Source organism: Harpia harpyja, chromosome 3 (genome assembly GCF_026419915.1).
Source record: "Harpia harpyja isolate bHarHar1 chromosome 3, bHarHar1 primary haplotype, whole genome shotgun sequence".
Taxonomy (NCBI): domain Eukaryota; kingdom Metazoa; phylum Chordata; class Aves; order Accipitriformes; family Accipitridae; genus Harpia; species Harpia harpyja.
Genome location: NC_068942.1, coordinates 81,495,983 through 81,514,982, shown reverse-complemented (window position 1 = coordinate 81,514,982; position 19,000 = coordinate 81,495,983). Strand labels below are relative to the sequence as shown.

General features: G+C 44.4%; 1 protein-coding gene across 1 annotated transcript in view; it reads right to left on the bottom strand.

Annotated features, from left to right (window-relative positions):
- MDGA2 (MAM domain containing glycosylphosphatidylinositol anchor 2) overlaps nucleotides 1–19,000 on the bottom strand; it is a 386,375-nt gene that overhangs the window by 124,175 nt on the left and 243,200 nt on the right. The window contains exons 9-10 of the mRNA XM_052783732.1: nucleotides 14,836–15,165; nucleotides 886–1,179 (exon numbers count right to left, since the gene is read on the bottom strand). Coding sequence (XP_052639692.1) covers nucleotides 886–1,179; nucleotides 14,836–15,165 — 624 coding nt within the window. The remainder of the gene's footprint in view (nucleotides 1–885; nucleotides 1,180–14,835; nucleotides 15,166–19,000) is intronic.

The following is a 19,000-nucleotide window of genomic DNA, read 5'->3' as shown; positions in this document are numbered from 1 at the left end:
CAGTAAATAGCTCTGATGAAAGCGCTGTAGATGCCACAACATGTAATCAAGTGCATAAATAATTTGTTATACAACAGACCTTGGAAAAAACAAATCAGTTGATTATTAGTAATAACTATGTATATTGCAGCATTTCATCCCTGGAGGCCCCAAAGGAGGTCAGTTGTGCTGAGCACAGAACACTGCTAAAAAGCAAATCTGCCATAATATTTGGGCATCTGAAACCAGAATAAATGAGGGCTGCACAAGTCACTTTATAAAAAAGTGAAAATAAGTACCAACAATACAACAAACACATGAAAGTCATTTAGTGAACAGCTTTATCAGATATACAGAAACAAAGAATGGCTCAATATTCCCCATAAACCATATCAAACCAGACTTTTCATTTTCCAATAATAAACACTGAGCATTTCCAAAATAATTGATTTCCCCTTATGTTTTCCTTCTCATTCCTGATGCTGCTGGTTCACATTCAGAGTCAAGATCTGCATGCAGATCAGCTAAGATGGAACAGCTCTTTCTCTCATTTTTTTCTTCTTGTTTTACACAGTATCAGCAAATGAGATCAGTATCAGATCTGCATTTATAGAACTATGTCCTCCTATCTCATGTGTTTGTTCCCGTGTCAAGAAATTTAAAGCCAAGCATTGGGAAAATAATGATTGCCTCACGCTTTTTTTTTTAATATAAATGGGACTCCTATGTCATTTTTACTTCTATATGTACATTAAAATAATGGATTCGGGGAACTACAGAGCCAAACAACACAGCATCAAAAACGTAACAACCATAAGACTCTTGCTGCTGTGTATTTAGGGGAGAAATAAATCAACTTCTTTTTCTCAGCAAAAACACGTGGAAAGAAAATAAGGGTCTACTTACACTGTACAATGAGCTGTACCAAAGCTTCTCTGGGTTTCACATTAAACCCATTGTATTGGCTGGTCTGGCACCTGTAGGTTCCCGTCATCTCCCTGGACACATTCACGATCCTCAGGATCCCATCGTAGCTCTCCGTCTGCATCGCCCCGTCTGGCATCGCGACCTCCTTGTCTGCTCGGGACCAGAGAATGATAGGCTTGGGCTTCCCTGTCACTTGGCACTGCAGCTCGATCGTGTCCCCTTCCCGGGTGACCAGGGGTGACTTTTCTTGAGGAACAGTCAAATTGGGTGGGACTTCAAAAGAGAAAAAGAGACGGTTCAACCATTAGCATTACAGAGACATCAGGTGGCTTTCTTGCTTGTTACAGTCGTAATTGTATATCAAGAAGGAATTTATACACAGACAGCAATGCATATTGACTACAGATATTGGAAGACTGTGCAATGCTACTATATTTATGAGACAAGGTCCTCAGCTGCTTGAAGTGGTTAAAATAAGATTTAACAGCCCCAGCTATGACACTTGCCTCCCTGTGTGTCTCTGACATGCCAATATGCCGTACCAGTGTACATCAGCGCATTTGGACCACCGGTCACAGCTAGCACTTTATCACTGCAAGTTATGGCTTTCCTTTTTATGAGTATTTGGCACTAAGAACCTTTCTTTATAACAGACTGGCTGCTGATTTTATCCAGCTCTTAATGGCCACACAATGAGGAATAATCATGCCAATTCAGAAATCAGCTCAGAATTCAACACCTGAAACCGAAAGGCAATTGGCATCTTTCTATCACAGGAGGTTTATCAAAGTAGTATTTTTTTCATAGAGATTTGCATCACCAAATCTGGAAGGAATACGTGAGCAACTGTTTCCAGCAGGAGTTAGACAACCCCTTGGAGTAGGAATACCTGGCACCGCTGCACAGTGAGCGGCGATGCCCAAGGACCCATCCTTCCTCCTCTCCGCAGTCTTGCAAGAGCAAGACTTCCTAACTGCCCCCAGTGCCTCTCCAAATTATCAGTCACGGCTCTGAACCACCAGTCCTCGGCAGGGAGGAGGAGATCTCGCTCGCCGCAGAAGGGATGCTGCTGTGCGAGGCGCTCGATCAGGACAGAAATGGCACGGCACCCCGGCAAAGGCCTCGGTGTTTGCGTGACGGGCTTCCCAGTGAGCTTCCACCATCGGTCCCATCAGAGGCAGCCCCTCTGCCTCAGTCGTTTTGGTGACAGCATTTAATAATTACAAAGCACCGCAAGCTCCGCCGACCTGACGAGAATGGTTTTGCCATGTCCAATTATCGTTCCCATCTCATCATACCTATATTGGGTTTATAGCCAATTATTTCTTACTCCTCTCTTAGGGCAACACAAATGAAAGCGCCGTCTCCGAAGCTGCCTCTGATCTCCAGATCACACATGGTGCCTTCGGCACCGTGGCCCCTTGCTTAGCGGGAGGGCGCGGGCTGCCGTGTGGTGGGTGAAGATATGGAAAAGCCTGATTTAATCACTGCCCACCCTCTCTTTCCTTTCATGCCTTCTGAAAACTGGGCTGCCTTTATGGGTCTTCTGTTCTGAATCACAGAGAGAGATGCTTTCTGTTTTAAAACAGTCCCTCCTAGGAGCATTACCTCTTCGCACTGTCCTGCCCTCAACTGCTTTGCTTCAATGCCAGGACTGATGAAATACAGCCTGCACCATAACTCCTGTCCGCAGGAAAAAATAATCAAAGGCTATTTTCAGGCCCCCAGAGACAGAAACAACAGACTTGTACCAGTGAGAAACAGTTCCAGTTTTCCCCTGGGATCTACCCTGTGTCTACAGACCTCATAAGCCTGCTAGGAATCAGAGCTTAAGTCAGGGACTTTCATAGGTACCAAAACGCTGTTTTCAGCTGTTTTGAAGGCTTTAATAGCTCCTTCTGAATCTGGTGGGACATGCAAAAGTGGAAATAACTTCTTCCACGGGAGAGTAAAGGAAAAATTATTTTATACTTCAAAAAAAGAAGAAGGAAAAGAAAAAAGAAAAAAAAGCAAAAGAGAAAGACTGCTTAATAAAACATTCCCAACATTAATAAAACATTCTTATTTTTCAGTTATGCCCGTGTGTGCCATAGCAGGTTCTGACCACAGGCCAGTGTCCCAGAGACCTGGATCACTTGGAGGGAGCCCAGAGGAGAACCACCCCATGAAGATACCCAAAAGCCCCTGAAGAGGAAGGGCTGCAGGACATGATGGTCTACCCCAGCGAGGGGAGGGTGGTACAAAGCCATGGAAGCAGTCTTGTCAGAGCTCTACCAGAGGGAAAAGGGTGCTGAAGGTGGCGAGGGATGAGACAGAAGGAGCACGGGTGCTGCTCTGGGGTTCTCCAAGCTATTCTGACTGCGTTTCTCCATCAATGTGTGCCCTTGCCTCTCCCTCATTTCTACAGCCCACACTCTTGCTGTGCAGTACACGGTACTTGTGCCGGACCTGCACCAGCCAGGTGCTTGTGGTGGGACTCCTCCGCCTTCTCTCCTGAAAGCCAGCACATCAGATAGATACCAAATGGCCACTTTCTAAAGCAATGCTCTATGAAAACACAGACTAAACTGGGAAAAGGGTATTGTTCCAAGAAGGAAAATACAGTTTAAAGAGAAAGGTTTGAAAGCATGCTATGTGCTGCCTGCCTGCAGGAAGGAGCCTCCTTCTGAACATTTTTTTCCAGCTCACCTGGCTTGTGGTTTCTCAGCTTAGATCAAATAATACACAGCTCTGTCTGGACCAGTAAAAAAAATTTACTTTTTCCCTTCCCCCCTGGGCAGTCGATCTGTTCCCTGCTGTGAACGTGCTTAGATCAAAGCGTGTCCCAGTTGGTACGGATGCTGCAGGCTCCCTCGTAGCTCTCCTCTCCCTCCCTGCCCCTGCGGCATCTCCAGCTGCCCTGGGGAAACACAACCTTCTCCCGTCTCAGGGATTCACTGACCGTGAGAACCGCGAGGCCAAGACTGTGGGGTCACAGCCCTCAAACAAAATACCTGCTATCAAGAGGGAGAAGGTCTGCTATCTGTTATGTACCAGCCTACAGCACTATCTACAGTTCTGCTTGCAAGCCCATGGTCCAGATGCGTCCAGAACATGAGTTTTCCCTTTGGTAGTTGTCCGTGTAGACCTATTTCTGGACATGTTGTGCTGGCAGCCAGTTCCAGACTCCATCCTTTTCAGACTGCCATCAGAGCAACAGGTCTGGACTATAAAATCACACCGTCTTAGCCTCAGAAATCAACCACTTTCTGGCTGGAGCAAGGGCTGTAACTTCTCATCTCAAGCACTGAGCCAGGAGCAAGACTTGCCTTTGGCACAGCAAGCGGTCCTGTGCAAATGCTGCCTGTGAAGGCAACGCATGACAGAAGAGAGACAAAAAATGAGAGAGAAGGCAGCAAAGCCAGCTTCACGGGTGGAGGCTGACCCAACGCTGCACTTGAAACAGGGCTGGGATACAAATAAATTGAGGAGCTGCTCCCCAGATATCCACAATGTTCCTCTGCTTTAAGAAACTCCTTCACTAATCTCATCACGGGAGGAGTAAACAGACAAATTTAGTGCGTCCAGGATGTGGACCTAGAGAGGAACAGGGGCAGAGATGTAGAGTGCAGCTGGGGAATTACGAAGACTTGCTTCCCATGCAGCTGCACTGTGGGGATGCAGGAAGGCACCAGCCCTGAGCTCCAGCTGTGGGAGCCTGCCAGCTGCAAGAAACAGCATCTCAGACCAAGAGGCAGGGGTAATTCGGAAATTTGTACACAGAGCAAACTATGAATCATATAAGAAACCAGGAAAGAATACACCCTGCTTCTCATGGTCACACGTAGCTTCTGGAGGCATTTGAGAGGAAGGAGAGTGAATGGCACAGGACACACATTTTTGAGGGGAAAAAAAAAGGTGCATGCCAAAAAGGTCCTGTGCAACTGTGAGCAAGTAATTTACCTTCTCTTTAACTCAGTTTTCTTTCTGAAAAATAGAGATAACTGTACTGCAAAAATTGCACACTGCCAAGATAAGGACCATAGACTATGAGGTCTGCAGGCAGGCTGATAAGATAGGCTGTATCAGTACCCCAGATGGAAAGATACCTTAAAATACCCTGACTCATCTTCTCCTGTGCCATTTTGCAGCACAACCAGTATCTGTCACATTGTAAGCCAGTTAATATATTATTATGGTTTACTGTATTTATTAATGTTCTTGTTACTGGAAACAGAGAAGGAGAGGGGAGGGACAAGGCCATCTATTAAAACAAATCATTTCATGGGCAATACCATAAATAAGAAGCCTGGCTGCAGCTTTCATGTATCACATTTGACTGACAGTGCCCAAGACAGTGAGCTCCCATGAAGTATTTCTCTGCCCCCACCGCAGCAGTTATGGCTAAGGGTCCCCCTTAACTCAGATGCTGATTCTCTACTGTCTAATTAGGAAGAAGGACAGCACTGAACCTTTGCCTAGGGAGGAGTTTTGCTAGGGTTTCCCTTTTTATACTCACCTATTTATTTTTACAAACTTGCAGGTACTTAATTATCTCTGAGATGTCTATTCTGCTGTCAAATTTGGCTTAAATTAGCTACAGGGTCAAAAAATATCAGGGGGTGTGGAGGATTGCGACACACCAACTGACAGGCACTGGCAGCCTGATCATGTATGACTTGTTTTCATAAGCAATAAGGCTAAAAAAAGCCACAAAAGATAATCAAATCAATGCAATGCCCACAGAGAAATCAGGAAGATGGTGGCGGGGGGGGGGGGGGGGGGGGAGCTAGAGAATTGAGGAGAAAATAATCATTCAAAGTTTTTCTTCCCTTACTACAACCCAAGACATAGGGAAGCCCCAGGACCAGGCAGCTGAGCCTGCTGTGGAGGAGGGCCTGGCAAGTCTGCGTGAGCAAGGGTATAGAAACATAAAATCATAAAATCGTTTAGGTTGGAAAAGACCCTTAAGATCATCAAGTCCAACCTAACACTGCCAAGTCCACCACTAAACCATGTCCCTAAGCACCACGTCTACCCGTCTTTTAAAAACCTCCAGGGATGGTGACTCAACCGCTTCCCTGGGCAGCCTGTTCCAATGCTTGACAACCCTTTTGGTGAAGAAATTTTTCCTAATATCCAATCTAAACCTTCCCTGGCGCAACTTGAGGCTGTTTCCTCTCATCCCATCACTTGCTACTGGAAGCAAGAATGCTTGAGCAAGGGTGCGCAAGCAAAGGTGCACGAACAAGGGTGCACGAGCAAAGGTGAAGGAGCAAAGGTGCACGAACAAGGATGCACGAGCAAAGGTGCAAGGGTGTGCAAGCAAACATGCACGAACATGGGCGTGCTAGCAAAGGTGCTGCCAGTGGGGCGAGCAGAGGGGGGTGCCAGCCAAGCAAGCAGAAGTGCCAAGCAAGCGAGCAGGGTGTTGCCAGCTGTGTCGGGGTGCTGCTGGCCGTGTTGGGGTATTGCCAGCTGTGCCAGGGTGCTGCCAGCTGTGCCAGCCTCCCTCTCCTGGCAGGTGCCGCTGTGGCACAAGCCAAGAGTCTCGGAGGGGCTCAGCCCTCCCCGCTGAGGCATCAGCATGTCTCCTGCAGCACCAGCTACAGAGCCTGCTGCAAATAAAGGTCAATTCTGTTCCTGCTTGTGCAGAATAATAAATTAGCTAAACGCTATATTTGAAACAACAAACATTACCTTATTCATGCAGCAAGTGGCTTAAAACAGAAGTTAATACTCTTAGCAGTTAAATCTGTTTCCTAAAGTAGAGGGTTATCACTTGAAAAACAAAAGCGTTAGTAACACTAAAGTAGCACCTACTTTAAAACCACATAGTATTATCCTTTGAAATTGGTAGAGGCACACGCATAAAAGGGCTACTATTGATATATGTCCACTCCTGGCTCTTAAACAAAATAGTCTGAGACAACCTTTGCCACTGAAAGTCACTGACTCACCAGAAGGTCAGATGGCAGAAGGTATCACTGTATTCTTGTCCTCTTTTTTTTTTGTTAAACTGCTCCCTAGGCAGATGTGTCTGTTACCAGCGATAGGAAACCAGACTAGACCCTTCCATCTGATCTCTTGTGGTAGTTCTACTGTAATTCCATAGGATCCTTGATCCAGCACAGTCACTGTGTCTATAGGAGAATGGGGACAGGACCAAAGTAGCTATTTCAAAGAAAAAGCCAAATGCATGAGCCTAATACGTTTATTCACTGCATAGACAGTCAGGTAGACCAAACCTAGTTCTAGTCTACCCTAGATCTTTGAAGTCCTGATGGGTCAAGTCACCGTCCCTGTTTTGAACCTCCAGATAGCTTAATTAATTGCCAAAGAGGCAATGGCAGAGGCAAGAATCTGCTTACACAGAAATCGTTCAAAGGGGCAGAAGACGACCAGCGTAAGAAGGACAAGGAGGCCCTAGAAGTGGTGACCCCATGGCAGGCTTGGGAGGGACCAGCATGACTCCTGAGCTCTTTACTGGGGATTACAGGTGGCACAGGTGAAGTAGGGGTATTATCGCTTCTGTATTTCCTCAGGTGCCTTAAACAGGCAGAAAGGCAAGCCGTAGCCCTGAAGCAATGACTGCCAAGCTTAGCAGTGATGGGGAGTCTGTGGGCCGGGAGGAGCTGTGGGCTAGTGTGATCAGGCTGCTTAAAACAGACTAATGGTAATAACTAGTAATTATAGGATAAAGCAGAGCAAAGGACTATTTGAGCTGAATATCAAGAAATAATCCGCACTGGAGATTACTCAGAGATAATCTCCCAAAAGAAGTGTTGGTAGTCGCATTCTTCAAGTAATTTAAAACCAGCCTGGATAAGGAATATTGAAGAATCTGCACTGTACTGGCTAGGAGAAAGAGGTGAAATTATTTGCGTATCCTCCTTCTCTAATATTTATGAATTCGAAGGTCTGAATCTCTAGTATTAATCATCCTCTGCCAGAGACATGCATTTCGATCCCTGTTCATGATTCATACTCCTTATGTGATGGAGGGGTTTTTTTAAGACTGGGCAGACTGAGCTTTGGTATAGGAAGCTGAGCTGGTACACAAAATGTATTTGAACAAGATCATTTAGCCTTTGAAGGGCAGCAAGTGATAATTATTCAGGTTCTGTAGACATTTCTGTAAACAGAGACTAAAACTGCTCAGCATACCCTTAATGTGCATTTCTTTTAGAAAAAGTGTTGGGGAATATGGGGGAGCACATGCTGAAAGGGTCTCCAGAGGTGAGAAAAGAGCCCCGGGGGAGACTGCTGATCTAGCCAAATGATTGGAAAAGCAGATGAAGTCAAGAGAATTTACTTTAACTTTTCATCACCATGAAAGAGGATCTATCTAGTTACTCATGTGGAAGGTAAATCGAGTGACCTGTAAGGAAATCATGTCTTGATTTCATGGTCGCTTTCTGTTCTCGTTGCTCTGGTTGTCTGTGTGCTGTCCTGCCCATACACAAAGAAAAGAAAGCGCCGCAGCTCATGTTTTCTTGGGCAGAAGCCACTTCTAATTGCGAGTGAACACATGAATATCAACCACAGATTTCATGGTGGGGGCTTGTATAAGAGATCTATTTAAACAGCAAAATAATTCCAGAATCAGTTCTTATACCTCAACATAGTTTTAATACCTTAAAACACCACCTTATTCTGCAATAGACTCTGAAGAGGCACATTTTCAACCGAGAACATACACAGCCAGCGGCAAATTAGCCAAATTAGCTTTCAGTGATCTCGCAGGAGTCATGCTGAGGAGCTCCATGAGCCATATGCAATGCGAGATGATGAGCCAACTCCACAGCCCTCCAGAGAAGAATAAAGAGACTCTGCAATATGTGGCCGCTAAAGAGGGTGTCTGCTCCCAGAAACCCAGCTGAAGTCAATCCGCGGTGGGTGAGCACATCCCAGAGAAATCAGATTTCCTGGGGGCAACCAGGTGCTGGGGAGGGAAGGGGCTGCAGAGCTGGAGATCGCCCGTCCTTGCCCCCATCCTCGCCGGAGCAGGCAGCCAAGCAGCTTGGCCAGCCGTGCTGCAAGCTGTGTGATGGGAAGGGACGGCAGCTCCCAGGGATAGAATTAAAAAGAAAAATCTCTGTACATTAAGTACTAAAATAGAACTATAAAAGAAAAGCTTTTTAACAAAATCCAGCACTTATCTGTCCCTTCTGTTCACCTATTCCTTTCACAGATAAACTCCAAAGATAATAGCTTACAAAAATAATCAATTTACTGCAATAATGAAATGCCTGTCTATTTTCTGGTATGTCTCAGGGTTGCCCGTGAATGATCACTCTGGACAGTGCTTAAGGTTTACAAATATCTTAATTGGACCACTAATTATCTCACAAAAAGCATTTTTTCATTATGCAAAGAGGCAGTACTGTGATTTTAATAAACATTTAGAACTAAAATGAAGGTCTCTTTTATGTATCATCAAAGAAGGAACAAGGTGACCAGAGGACACATACTTTACAAACAGATCAAGGCCACATGTCCTAAAATCAGCCGGGATGTTTAATTAATTCATTATTCAATAGATAGCTGATTAGCTTAACAGGGAAGCCCTCTTACCATACTGCAGGGAGCAGACACAACCTCATATATACTAGTTTTTCAAGAATTTCTCTCCTTGTCTCTGGCAGCACTTAAGTAAAACCAAATCTGTCTGTCGACATGACTAGCTGCAGAGGTGGAACAGCAGACCTGGAGGCCACCAGCCTGCCCTGTGCTCATGCCCAAAGTCCACGACCCACTTCGGGCTGTGCCTCCCCTGGGGTGGTACATGCTCAGTACATCTTCAGTTCACCCGGAGATGAAGAATTTGGTTGACATATTTGCCATGTAGGACACGTAGCTGTGCCCACACTGGGTAGGAGTGAAACAGTAGAAAGGGCTCTTTTAGGAAAAGAAGGGTCACCATCACCTCCAGCCCAAAAGTATCAGCCATCTCCTCCATCCAGCCCTTCTAGTAGAAATTCAGAGCAGTGCAGCCAGAGAATAAAGTAAAATACCTCCCCCCCCCCCCAAAATAACAACTCACTTCACTGCACAATACTACCTCCAGGGGGAAGATGAAAAGAGAATAAGCCAGAAGTGACAGATGTTACATCTCTTACTGTACTGATACTGATTTTAGGGGGATAAAGATAGCGTAAGAACCCATACTGAACAGAGCAGACCATACATCACCTAAAGCCTTATTCTTCTTGCTTTGAATATAATATTTAAGGCAGAGAATAAGATCGCTTACAAAGACTAACACACTCTCCTGATCCATCTCTCTTTTTTGCTTACCATAAGCCTATTTTACTGGGGGTTTTTTTGTTGCTGTTTTAACATCTTCTGCCTTCAGATTCCCCATGACATGCACACACACACACACACAGAAGAGCCATCCTGTCTTTCAGTAACATTCGCCCAGGGTTGGTTTTATGGATGACAGGGCTTTTATAGGGCAAATATTCAACATTTGATTCTTCATTTCCACTATTCAGTGACCTACTTTATGGAGATGTGTGGGGGCGAGGCTGCTAGGGCATTACTTCAGGTCCATTTATATAAGATACTCAGGACATAAATCTATGCCTTTCTTGTTGAAAGTACAAAATGTCAAGGGAAAAATATTCCTACTAAACAAGTGCAATGCCGAGCATGCCAAGAGGCTGGCACGTCCCTTGCACGGCAACATGTCCCTTTCCAATCTGCTGGAGGGACAGAGGAGACCTAACTGACTCCTTCCTTCCTTACGAGGTGGCACAGCCCCTCCTGCCTCACTCGGTGACTCCAGGAGGAACCTCGTGCATGTCAGGAAGAGAGAATTCTCCCCAAAACCAGCAAACAGACACAGCACGATATTAATATAGCCGTGCAAGTCCTGGCATTTGGAAAACGTGTTTGTGCCTAGGCCTTATGTTCATAATTACCACAGCAGTAATGAATCTTGATGAATCAGTAATGACCTTCAAAAGCACACTGAAACTATTTCAGCTTCCACTTAATCGGGTAACGAAGTCATACAAATAGGCAGAATTTCTTTTAAGATGCTAAATAAGGCTGATCCCAAACACTAGTTTTTCTTCCCCCCTTCTGATTTTCTTGAGTGTTACGGGACAGTAAATTTAAGACCTGACATCATTCATCACTGCCTGCAGAAATTGTGACGAGCTTATAGGTACAGCCATCTAATGGATGTTTCCAATAAATCCCATCAATTTCCCAAGTGATTCCCCAGCAAGTACAGATAATATAGCGGTTACTGTCTGCCAGATGGGTAATGCATGACTGCACAAACGTCACTGTCCACTTCACCCTGGGAAGCAGGTAACAAAGTTTGCATGCAACTGCCATCCATCATGCCAAACTCAGCTCTTACCCTACAATAATCCTCTCAGTTCTTTACCTGTTCGTAAGCTATGCGTTAATAAGCTTGAAGAACATGTTTCTTTTGGCTGACAGGCTGCTCCCTTGTCCATGAATCTGTTGGTTAGTGCTTCTATCCCTACATTCTTCAAGGGATAATTGAGGTGGGAAGGGAGCTCAGGAGGTCTCTAGTCCAAGCTCCAGCTCAAGGCATGGCCAGATGTGAGGTCAGACCAGGCTGCTCAGGGCTTTATCAGGTCTTCAAATCCTCTCGGGCATGGAGATCCCACAATGTTTCCCGCTCGGACGTCCTCATAGGGAAAAAGTTGCTCCTTATATGCAGTCTGAACTTCTCATTTCAACTCACGCCCCTTGCTTCTCACCTTCCCAGTACATACTGGTGGAAGAGCCTGGCTCCATCCTCTCGATACATCCCTTACAGGCAGGGGACGGCTGCTGTTAGGTGCCCCAGGGCTGTCTCTTCTCCAGACTGGACAAGCCCCTTCCCCCAGCCGCCCTTGACCATCTTCACGGCCTCCGCTGCGCTCGACCCAGTTTGTTGAAGCCTCTCCTACATCGAGGGTCCAAAACTGGACGCGGTATCCATTGGCCTCCATCGCTGCCATGGCATGCTGCTGCTCATGGCCACTCACTGCCTACCGGGACCCCGCAGAGCTGCTCCCTGGCCAGGCAGCCCCAGCCTGTACCACTGCAAGGGAAGAGCCCTCCACCACTACCTCCCCAAGCTCCTTGCGTTGGTCCAGCATAGGCATTCTGAAGTTAACTAAAAGTCCACAAAATTGCACAAAATCATTTCAAGGGTTATCAAACAGTAAAAAGAAATACTTCTGGTTTATACTTACAAAATTGAGCAAAAAGAAGTGAAATATTCAAGGATCCCTGAACAATAACACAAATAGAAAATACATAACAAATAATAAAATAAGAACTAAACTAAATAAAATTAGTGTTTTCCTCCCATCTCTCAAGGTTTGTGTATGTGTGCATTACGTTTCAGGGTGGGACACAGCAAAGGTGAACTGTGTAAAAAGGCTGACTGCTTGTTCGCTTATACACGCACAAATTTTGCGCCTCTATCAGTGAACACAACTCTCTGCAACTCATTTTCCAAACACACCTTATTTCCAGTCCACATCTCCAAACTATGCTTCACCAGTTTGGCTATAAAGATGCTACAAAAGACTGTGCTGAAGGCTTTACTAAAGTCAAGGCAAACAGCTTTTCTTTCCCTCTCCTTGCCCACAGAGACAGTATTTTTATTGTAGCAGGCAACCAGGTTGGGTCAGGCACAGCCAGCTTCTGATAATCCATGCTGGTTGTTTCCAGTCACCTCCTGGTCCTTCACGTGGACTGACAGCTTCTAGGAGAACACGCTCCCTGACCTTCCCCGAGGTGAGGATGACTGGCCTATACCCCCCTGCATCTCCTTCGTGCCTTCTTGGAAGATGGGCTAAAATTTCAGTTTTCCCAGTCTTTGTTGGATCTCTGTAGGTCACCATGACTTTTCAAAGATAACAAAGTGGCCTTGAAGTGACACTGGCCAGTTCCCTTAGATACCTCCTAGCCAGTCCCATGGGCTTATATATGTCCATTTTGCTTAAGTGGCCCCTAACTCAATCACATGGCTTTCCTTCCCAGGCTCCTATCCAAACCACAAGTCAATCCTGTCTCATTTCCCTGTTGTACACAATATTCTTCATGAAACACTTGAAGTGAGCAAACCTTCCAGACTCATGTCAGAAGCAATGTGGTGCTCAAGAGGGATCTATGGTACCAGTATTGTACTGAAGATGGAGGGCAGGCTCATGTATTAAAAACTAAATAATAATTTATCATGAAAGTTGTAAGAGAGATTGTTTAGCCATGGCATGTGCTTGCAAAGTATTACTGACATTGTAAAATTTGGAGAATAGAACTGTGGATATACTCTTTAAGGCAAAAGTGTGCATTTAATCTTTCTGAAATAGTAGAAAGCATATACTTGAATGTGTTTGGTAAAAAGGGGTCAGAAGATGTCTATTAAACATTTTCCTTCCATGCTGTCCTGGTTTTCAGCTGGGGTTAATTGTCTTCCTAGTAGCTGGTACACTGCTGTGTTTTGGGTTCAGTATGAGAAGAATGTTGATAACACACTGATGTTTTCAGTTGTTGCCAAGTAGTGTTTATACCAAGTCAAGGATTTTTCAGCTTCTCATGCCCAGCCAGCAAGAAGGCTGGAGGGGCACAAGGAGTTGGGAGGGGACACAGCCAGGGCAGTGACCCAAACTGGCCAAAGGGGTATTCCATACCGTGTGATGTCATGTCCAGTATATAAACTGGGGGGACTTGGCCTGGGGCAGATCACCTCTCGGGAACTGACTAGGTATCAGTCAGTGAGTGGTGAGCAATTGCATTGTACATCACTTGTTTTGTATATTCTAATTCTTTTATTATTATTATTATTGTCATTTTGTTAGCATTATTTTTATCATTATTTTCTTCTTTTTCCATCCTATTAAACTGTTCTTATCTCAACCCATGAGTCCTACTTTTTTCTGATTCTCTCCCCCATCCTACTGGGTGGGGGGAGCGAGCGAGCGGCTGCATGGTGCTTAGCTGCTGGCGGGGGTTAAACCACGACACATGCTATAAAAATATTTTCCAGTGTGTTCTTTGTTGTCTTACTTCTAAACGGCATGCATCGCATGCCTTATCCCAGTGAACAACAAGCACAATCTGAGGAAAAGCACAGCAGCACTTCATATAAAAGACAGGATGGATAATAGATATAATACTGACACTATTTGCCTCTGCATTTTAACATAAAATAGTGTTCTGAAAGCAGAAATGCTTTTCTTTATCCTTCTCCATAGAAATCAACCAGCAACAACTCTTTTTTTTTTTTTTCTGGTTGCAACTAATTTTTGTCAGGAAAAAAATTCTTCATTCAGAATGTTTTCTAGTTCATTTTATTAACAGACTACCTCAGTTATTAAAGTCAACTATTGGGGGGAAAATTCTATGAAATCTATTGGTTACAAACCAGCTATAGAGACGTTTCAATCACTGATCTGGAAATACACGTAACAGATACCTTAAACTTTTTGCTGATTGGGAATAGCATGATTCACCCACATGCAATGCGTAATCTTTAAGAAAAAAGAGCTCCTTCCTTCGTACTTGGCACTTGCTGTTCGATTAGAGTAGCTGGATGGATTCAGTTTGGTTAACCTAACACCCTCCTGTTTCTCCTTGTAATTTCCTACTAGCTATTTTTTCATGACTGAATGCCTTGAAGTCCTAAATAAAGGCCAAAGTCCTTTTATAGAAGCAATAACTTTCTGACAGTAAAAGAAGACACATCTGGGTAAATCAGATCCTGGTGTGTTTTGGGGAGAGTGCACCACATGCTACTTATTCAGGTTTCTGTTCTTTAATCAAAGCAACTCAGCCCTTGATCAAGGGTCTGCTTGGATATCTTTGTGGCAAGAAGTGCTCCGTGTATACACCTTTTTTCTGTGAGTAAAGGAAAGCCATAGCTTGGCTGCATCAAAGTAAAACTGATATCAAAGAAAGCCTCCTTACCTGTACTGCTGGAGATGTTGACATCAATGCTGATATCCGATATGCCACCTCCCTTCAGAGATGCAACACAGGTGTATGTCCCAAAGTCAGTGAATTTCAAGTCAATAATGTCCAGGTTTGTGGTGCCAGGTGAAACATCGGGGTCAGTCTGTGTGATGACCATCCTTTCAGAGCTTCGCAAGGGACGTCCATTTTTAAACCAGCTGAACGTAAGCTCTTCAGAAGGGATGGCTTCCACCTGGCAGGAGATTTTCACCTCTCGCCCAATCTGGATGTTGTCATCTTTGTGATATGGGTCAGGGGTGATCCAAAAACGTCCTTTTTTTAAGGCTGAAATATGCCAAAAAAAAAGTTTACTATAATAAAGTACAAATTTTGCACATTCAGACTTCGCAAAGACTTATGCTCACGCTTCACTTATGCTTACGTATGATCGTAATAGGGCTTGTGGTGATAAGACAAGGGGTCGTGGTTTTAAACTAAAAGAGGGGAGATTTAGACTAGCTATAAGGAAGAAGTTTTTCACTGTGAGGGTGGTGAAACACTGGCACAGGTTGCCCAGAGAGGTGGTCGATGCCCCATCCCTGGAAACATTCAAGGTCAGGTTGGAGGGGACCCTGAGTAACCTGGTCTAGTTGAAGATGTCCCTGCTCATTGCAGGGGGGTTGGACTAGATGAACTTTAAAGGTCCTTTCGAGCCCAAACCATTCTATGATTCTGTGATGCTCAGGAATTCACTGAAACTTCCAATGCACACATTTAGCACATGGTTAATTTTTTGTAGGATCAAATCTTAATCAATTATCATCACAGAGTATACATTGCTAAAATACTTGTCATTTCCAAAATGAAAAATAGGAAGTCACGGCACCTAAATTAGTTTGAGCTGCTGGCAACTGAAGAGTAACCAAAAAAATTCATGAACGTTCACAGTGTTTGTTATCTGTCTCTGGAGGTATTTACAAGCCCTTCCTCACCCCCATACTATCAGAGCACTGAGAGAAGAGAAAATAGAGATATCAACCTAACATCACTAATACAACCAGTAGTGTCATCTCCAATCTATCCGGAAACAAACACAACCATGCAAAATAGCTTTGTGCCAGCTGGTTAAATGAGGAGAGGTAAGCACATGCCTGAGGCTACAGCCTGCCCTGGTTTACATACACTGCTCCTTCCCCGGGGCAGCCTGGAGGGCTCCCTCGGTCCCCGCGGCTGCCCGGAGCCTTACCCCACCGAACTGCGGAGCAGCGGCAGCCGACTGCGCTGCCTGGTCCAGGTGGGGAAACTGCTGCCAGCTCTAAAAGGTAAGGGGGCTGAAAGTACATCTTTAGGCAATGGTCAACGGGAAAAGGCAAAAAGATGCTCTTCAGAGATGTAACCACGCAGGACAGCCCATCACGAGCACCTTGGTTGCGCTTCCCCAGCTGGGTCTTGTCAGATGAGGAAAACCCATCCCATACTCGCAGGAGAAACCTGAGGCTGAAGGTTGCACAAATAACCGAGAGCAGAACATGATCATTTAGAGAGGCACACTGTATCCCAAGGATCTCTACCTGCATCCAAGACTATTGTCCTGGTTTCAGCTGGGGTAGAGTTAACTGTCTTCCTAGTAGCTGGTACACTGCTGTGTTTTGGGTTCAGTATGAGAAGAATGTTGATAACACACTGATGGTTTCAGTTGTTGCCAAGTAGTGTTTATACCAAGTCAAGGATTTTTCAGCTTCTCTTGCCCAGCCAGCAAGAAGGCTGGAGGGGCACAAGGAGTTGGGAGGGGACACAGCCAGAGCAGTGACCCAAACTGGCCAAAGGGGTATTCCATACCGTGTGATGTCATGTCCAGTATATAAACTGGGAGGAGTGGAGGTGGGGGGATCGCCTCTCTGGGACTAACTGGGCATCGGTTGGTGGGTGGTGAGCAATTGCATTGTGCATCATTTGTATATTCCAATCCTTTTATTACTACTATTGTCACTTTATTATTGTTATTATTATCATTATTAGTTTCTTCTTTTCTGTTCTATTAAACTGTTCTTATCTCAACCCATGAGTTTTACTTTTTTCCAATTCTCTCCCCCATCCCACCGGGTGGGGGGAGTGAGTGAGCAGCTGCGTGGTGCTTAGTTGCTGGCTGGGGTCAAACCACAACAACTATTTAAGGCTGCAATATAAATTAATTTAATTCTCTAGCCCACAGCAAAGCAGAGATCAGGTAGCCTCAGGGTTTCAGATGGGAACCCCAAGGCAGACAAGGTTTTTGAGGCCATCTCAAAGGCAAGCTCAGCGCTCAGGAGAGCCCTACACCCATGCAGGGGCACAGTAACTCTGGAAAACATTATTTCCCACCATCTTCCTGGTGAGACCAGAATCTTTTACTAGCATTCACTCATCAACCTCCTGCACAAGAGCAAAACAATACTGCAACTCACTTATCTGATTTTTCTTGTCACTCTCTAAATGAGCATACAACTATCACCATTTACATCAATAAAGTGATTGCTCTAAAGCAGTGTTGGTATGACACTTATTTTTGAAAGAGTGCTTCAGAATCAGTCATTAAGTCTTTCAGATAGACATATATTTTGATGTATTGACTATAAAATGCTACTTATACAATCCCAAGATCCCTCTCTCCCTATATATGTGTGCATAAGTATATATGTATGTTTATATACGCTACCTCCAACTGGAAAGTCCCACAATTAAAATACCAGTTAGAAATGTTACAAGCAAATACCCAGGTTGAATGCAAGCACTGGAAGACATATTTAAATCCATCATTTCTTGTCATCATGCTGACTTCTATTCTAAAAGTTTTCCAAGTTGCCCTGTTTTCTCACACTCTCTGCCCCCTCATCCACGCACAGTGCCCCACACGTGGAGCATTTGAGTAAAAGACCCGTTTGCAGCACCATCTTTTCTGCTCTCATATATTTACACACTTACAGCCAACGAAGCATGACGTCATTACAAACGGCAAAGGCTATGAGCTGAAAATTTCCCTGGATCCCATACTTCGGGTAATACGTACTTTTCATCTGCTGCATACAGAAAGCGTAACAACATCAAATACGAAATAGATGGATGAGGCACCAAGCACACTAAGAAAGCACGGTGCTTCAGCTCCTTACATCTCTACAAGTGGCGAAAATGCTAATTCAGACTCAATTTTGTTGGCTCAGTAGCTCCTTGAACAAAACAACTCTTGGGAGCTTGCAAATGCCATGCTGAATTAGCACTTTCACAACTTTGAAAAGAATTAACATTTAATGAATAATTAGGGGTTTTTTCAATGTGGGAAAAGAAGCATAAAATCTGGCTACTTGTGGACACCCCCTCACACACGGTGTGAGAAACTTCTTCCATTGAGGAAGCCAGCCCTTTTAATTAGAGAATGAAAAAACTGTTACATTTGCTGTGCTGATCAGGTACGGCAAGAAAGGCGTTTGTCTGAGTGCTGCTGTTTAGTTGTAACTGTGTATTCAAGAATCCAAGTGGCTGATGTGTTTTTGAGAATTTATTATTATTTCATTTATTTAAGAAAGCTTCGTGACTTTTACCAAGATTAAGTTTGCACCAAAATGCACTAGTCTTTACTGAGCACCTCTCATTTGTTTTTAAAAGCTGCAGCCAGTTCCCCAGGAAGCAGAATGAACACACACTTTGATTCAAGAGGATGAACTATACATTGTATGACAGTTTGAAACTGCTGCAGCAAGTAACTTTGAAACACGAGTCGAACTTTTTTGTTTGAATATGGAAGAACAAACAATGCTTACATACACAAAAAACAGTAAATATATTATGCAAATAATTTTCAGACAGGGAAAAAGAAAAAAATAACTCGGTAGGCATGATGAGCAGCACATTTCAACCAGAATTAGTTGCTAATAACCTCAATAAACTATTTTTATTTCTGAATTTTCTTCCTTTGAGTGCTCATATAGACTATTTCATCAGTTTCTCATTCTTATAAAGGAACAAGGTCTAATAGAAAAGTCACATGAACTTTCATCTCTCCTTCGTTATGGCTAGTGCCACAATACCGTCTGCAAGCTAAGATAAGGGGTACAGAACCTCAAACTTTGGGCCATAAGCCACTTACTTCATGGGCTGTCTCATGGACTGCATTACAAAACCAACTAAATTTTGTGTCTGTTGCTTG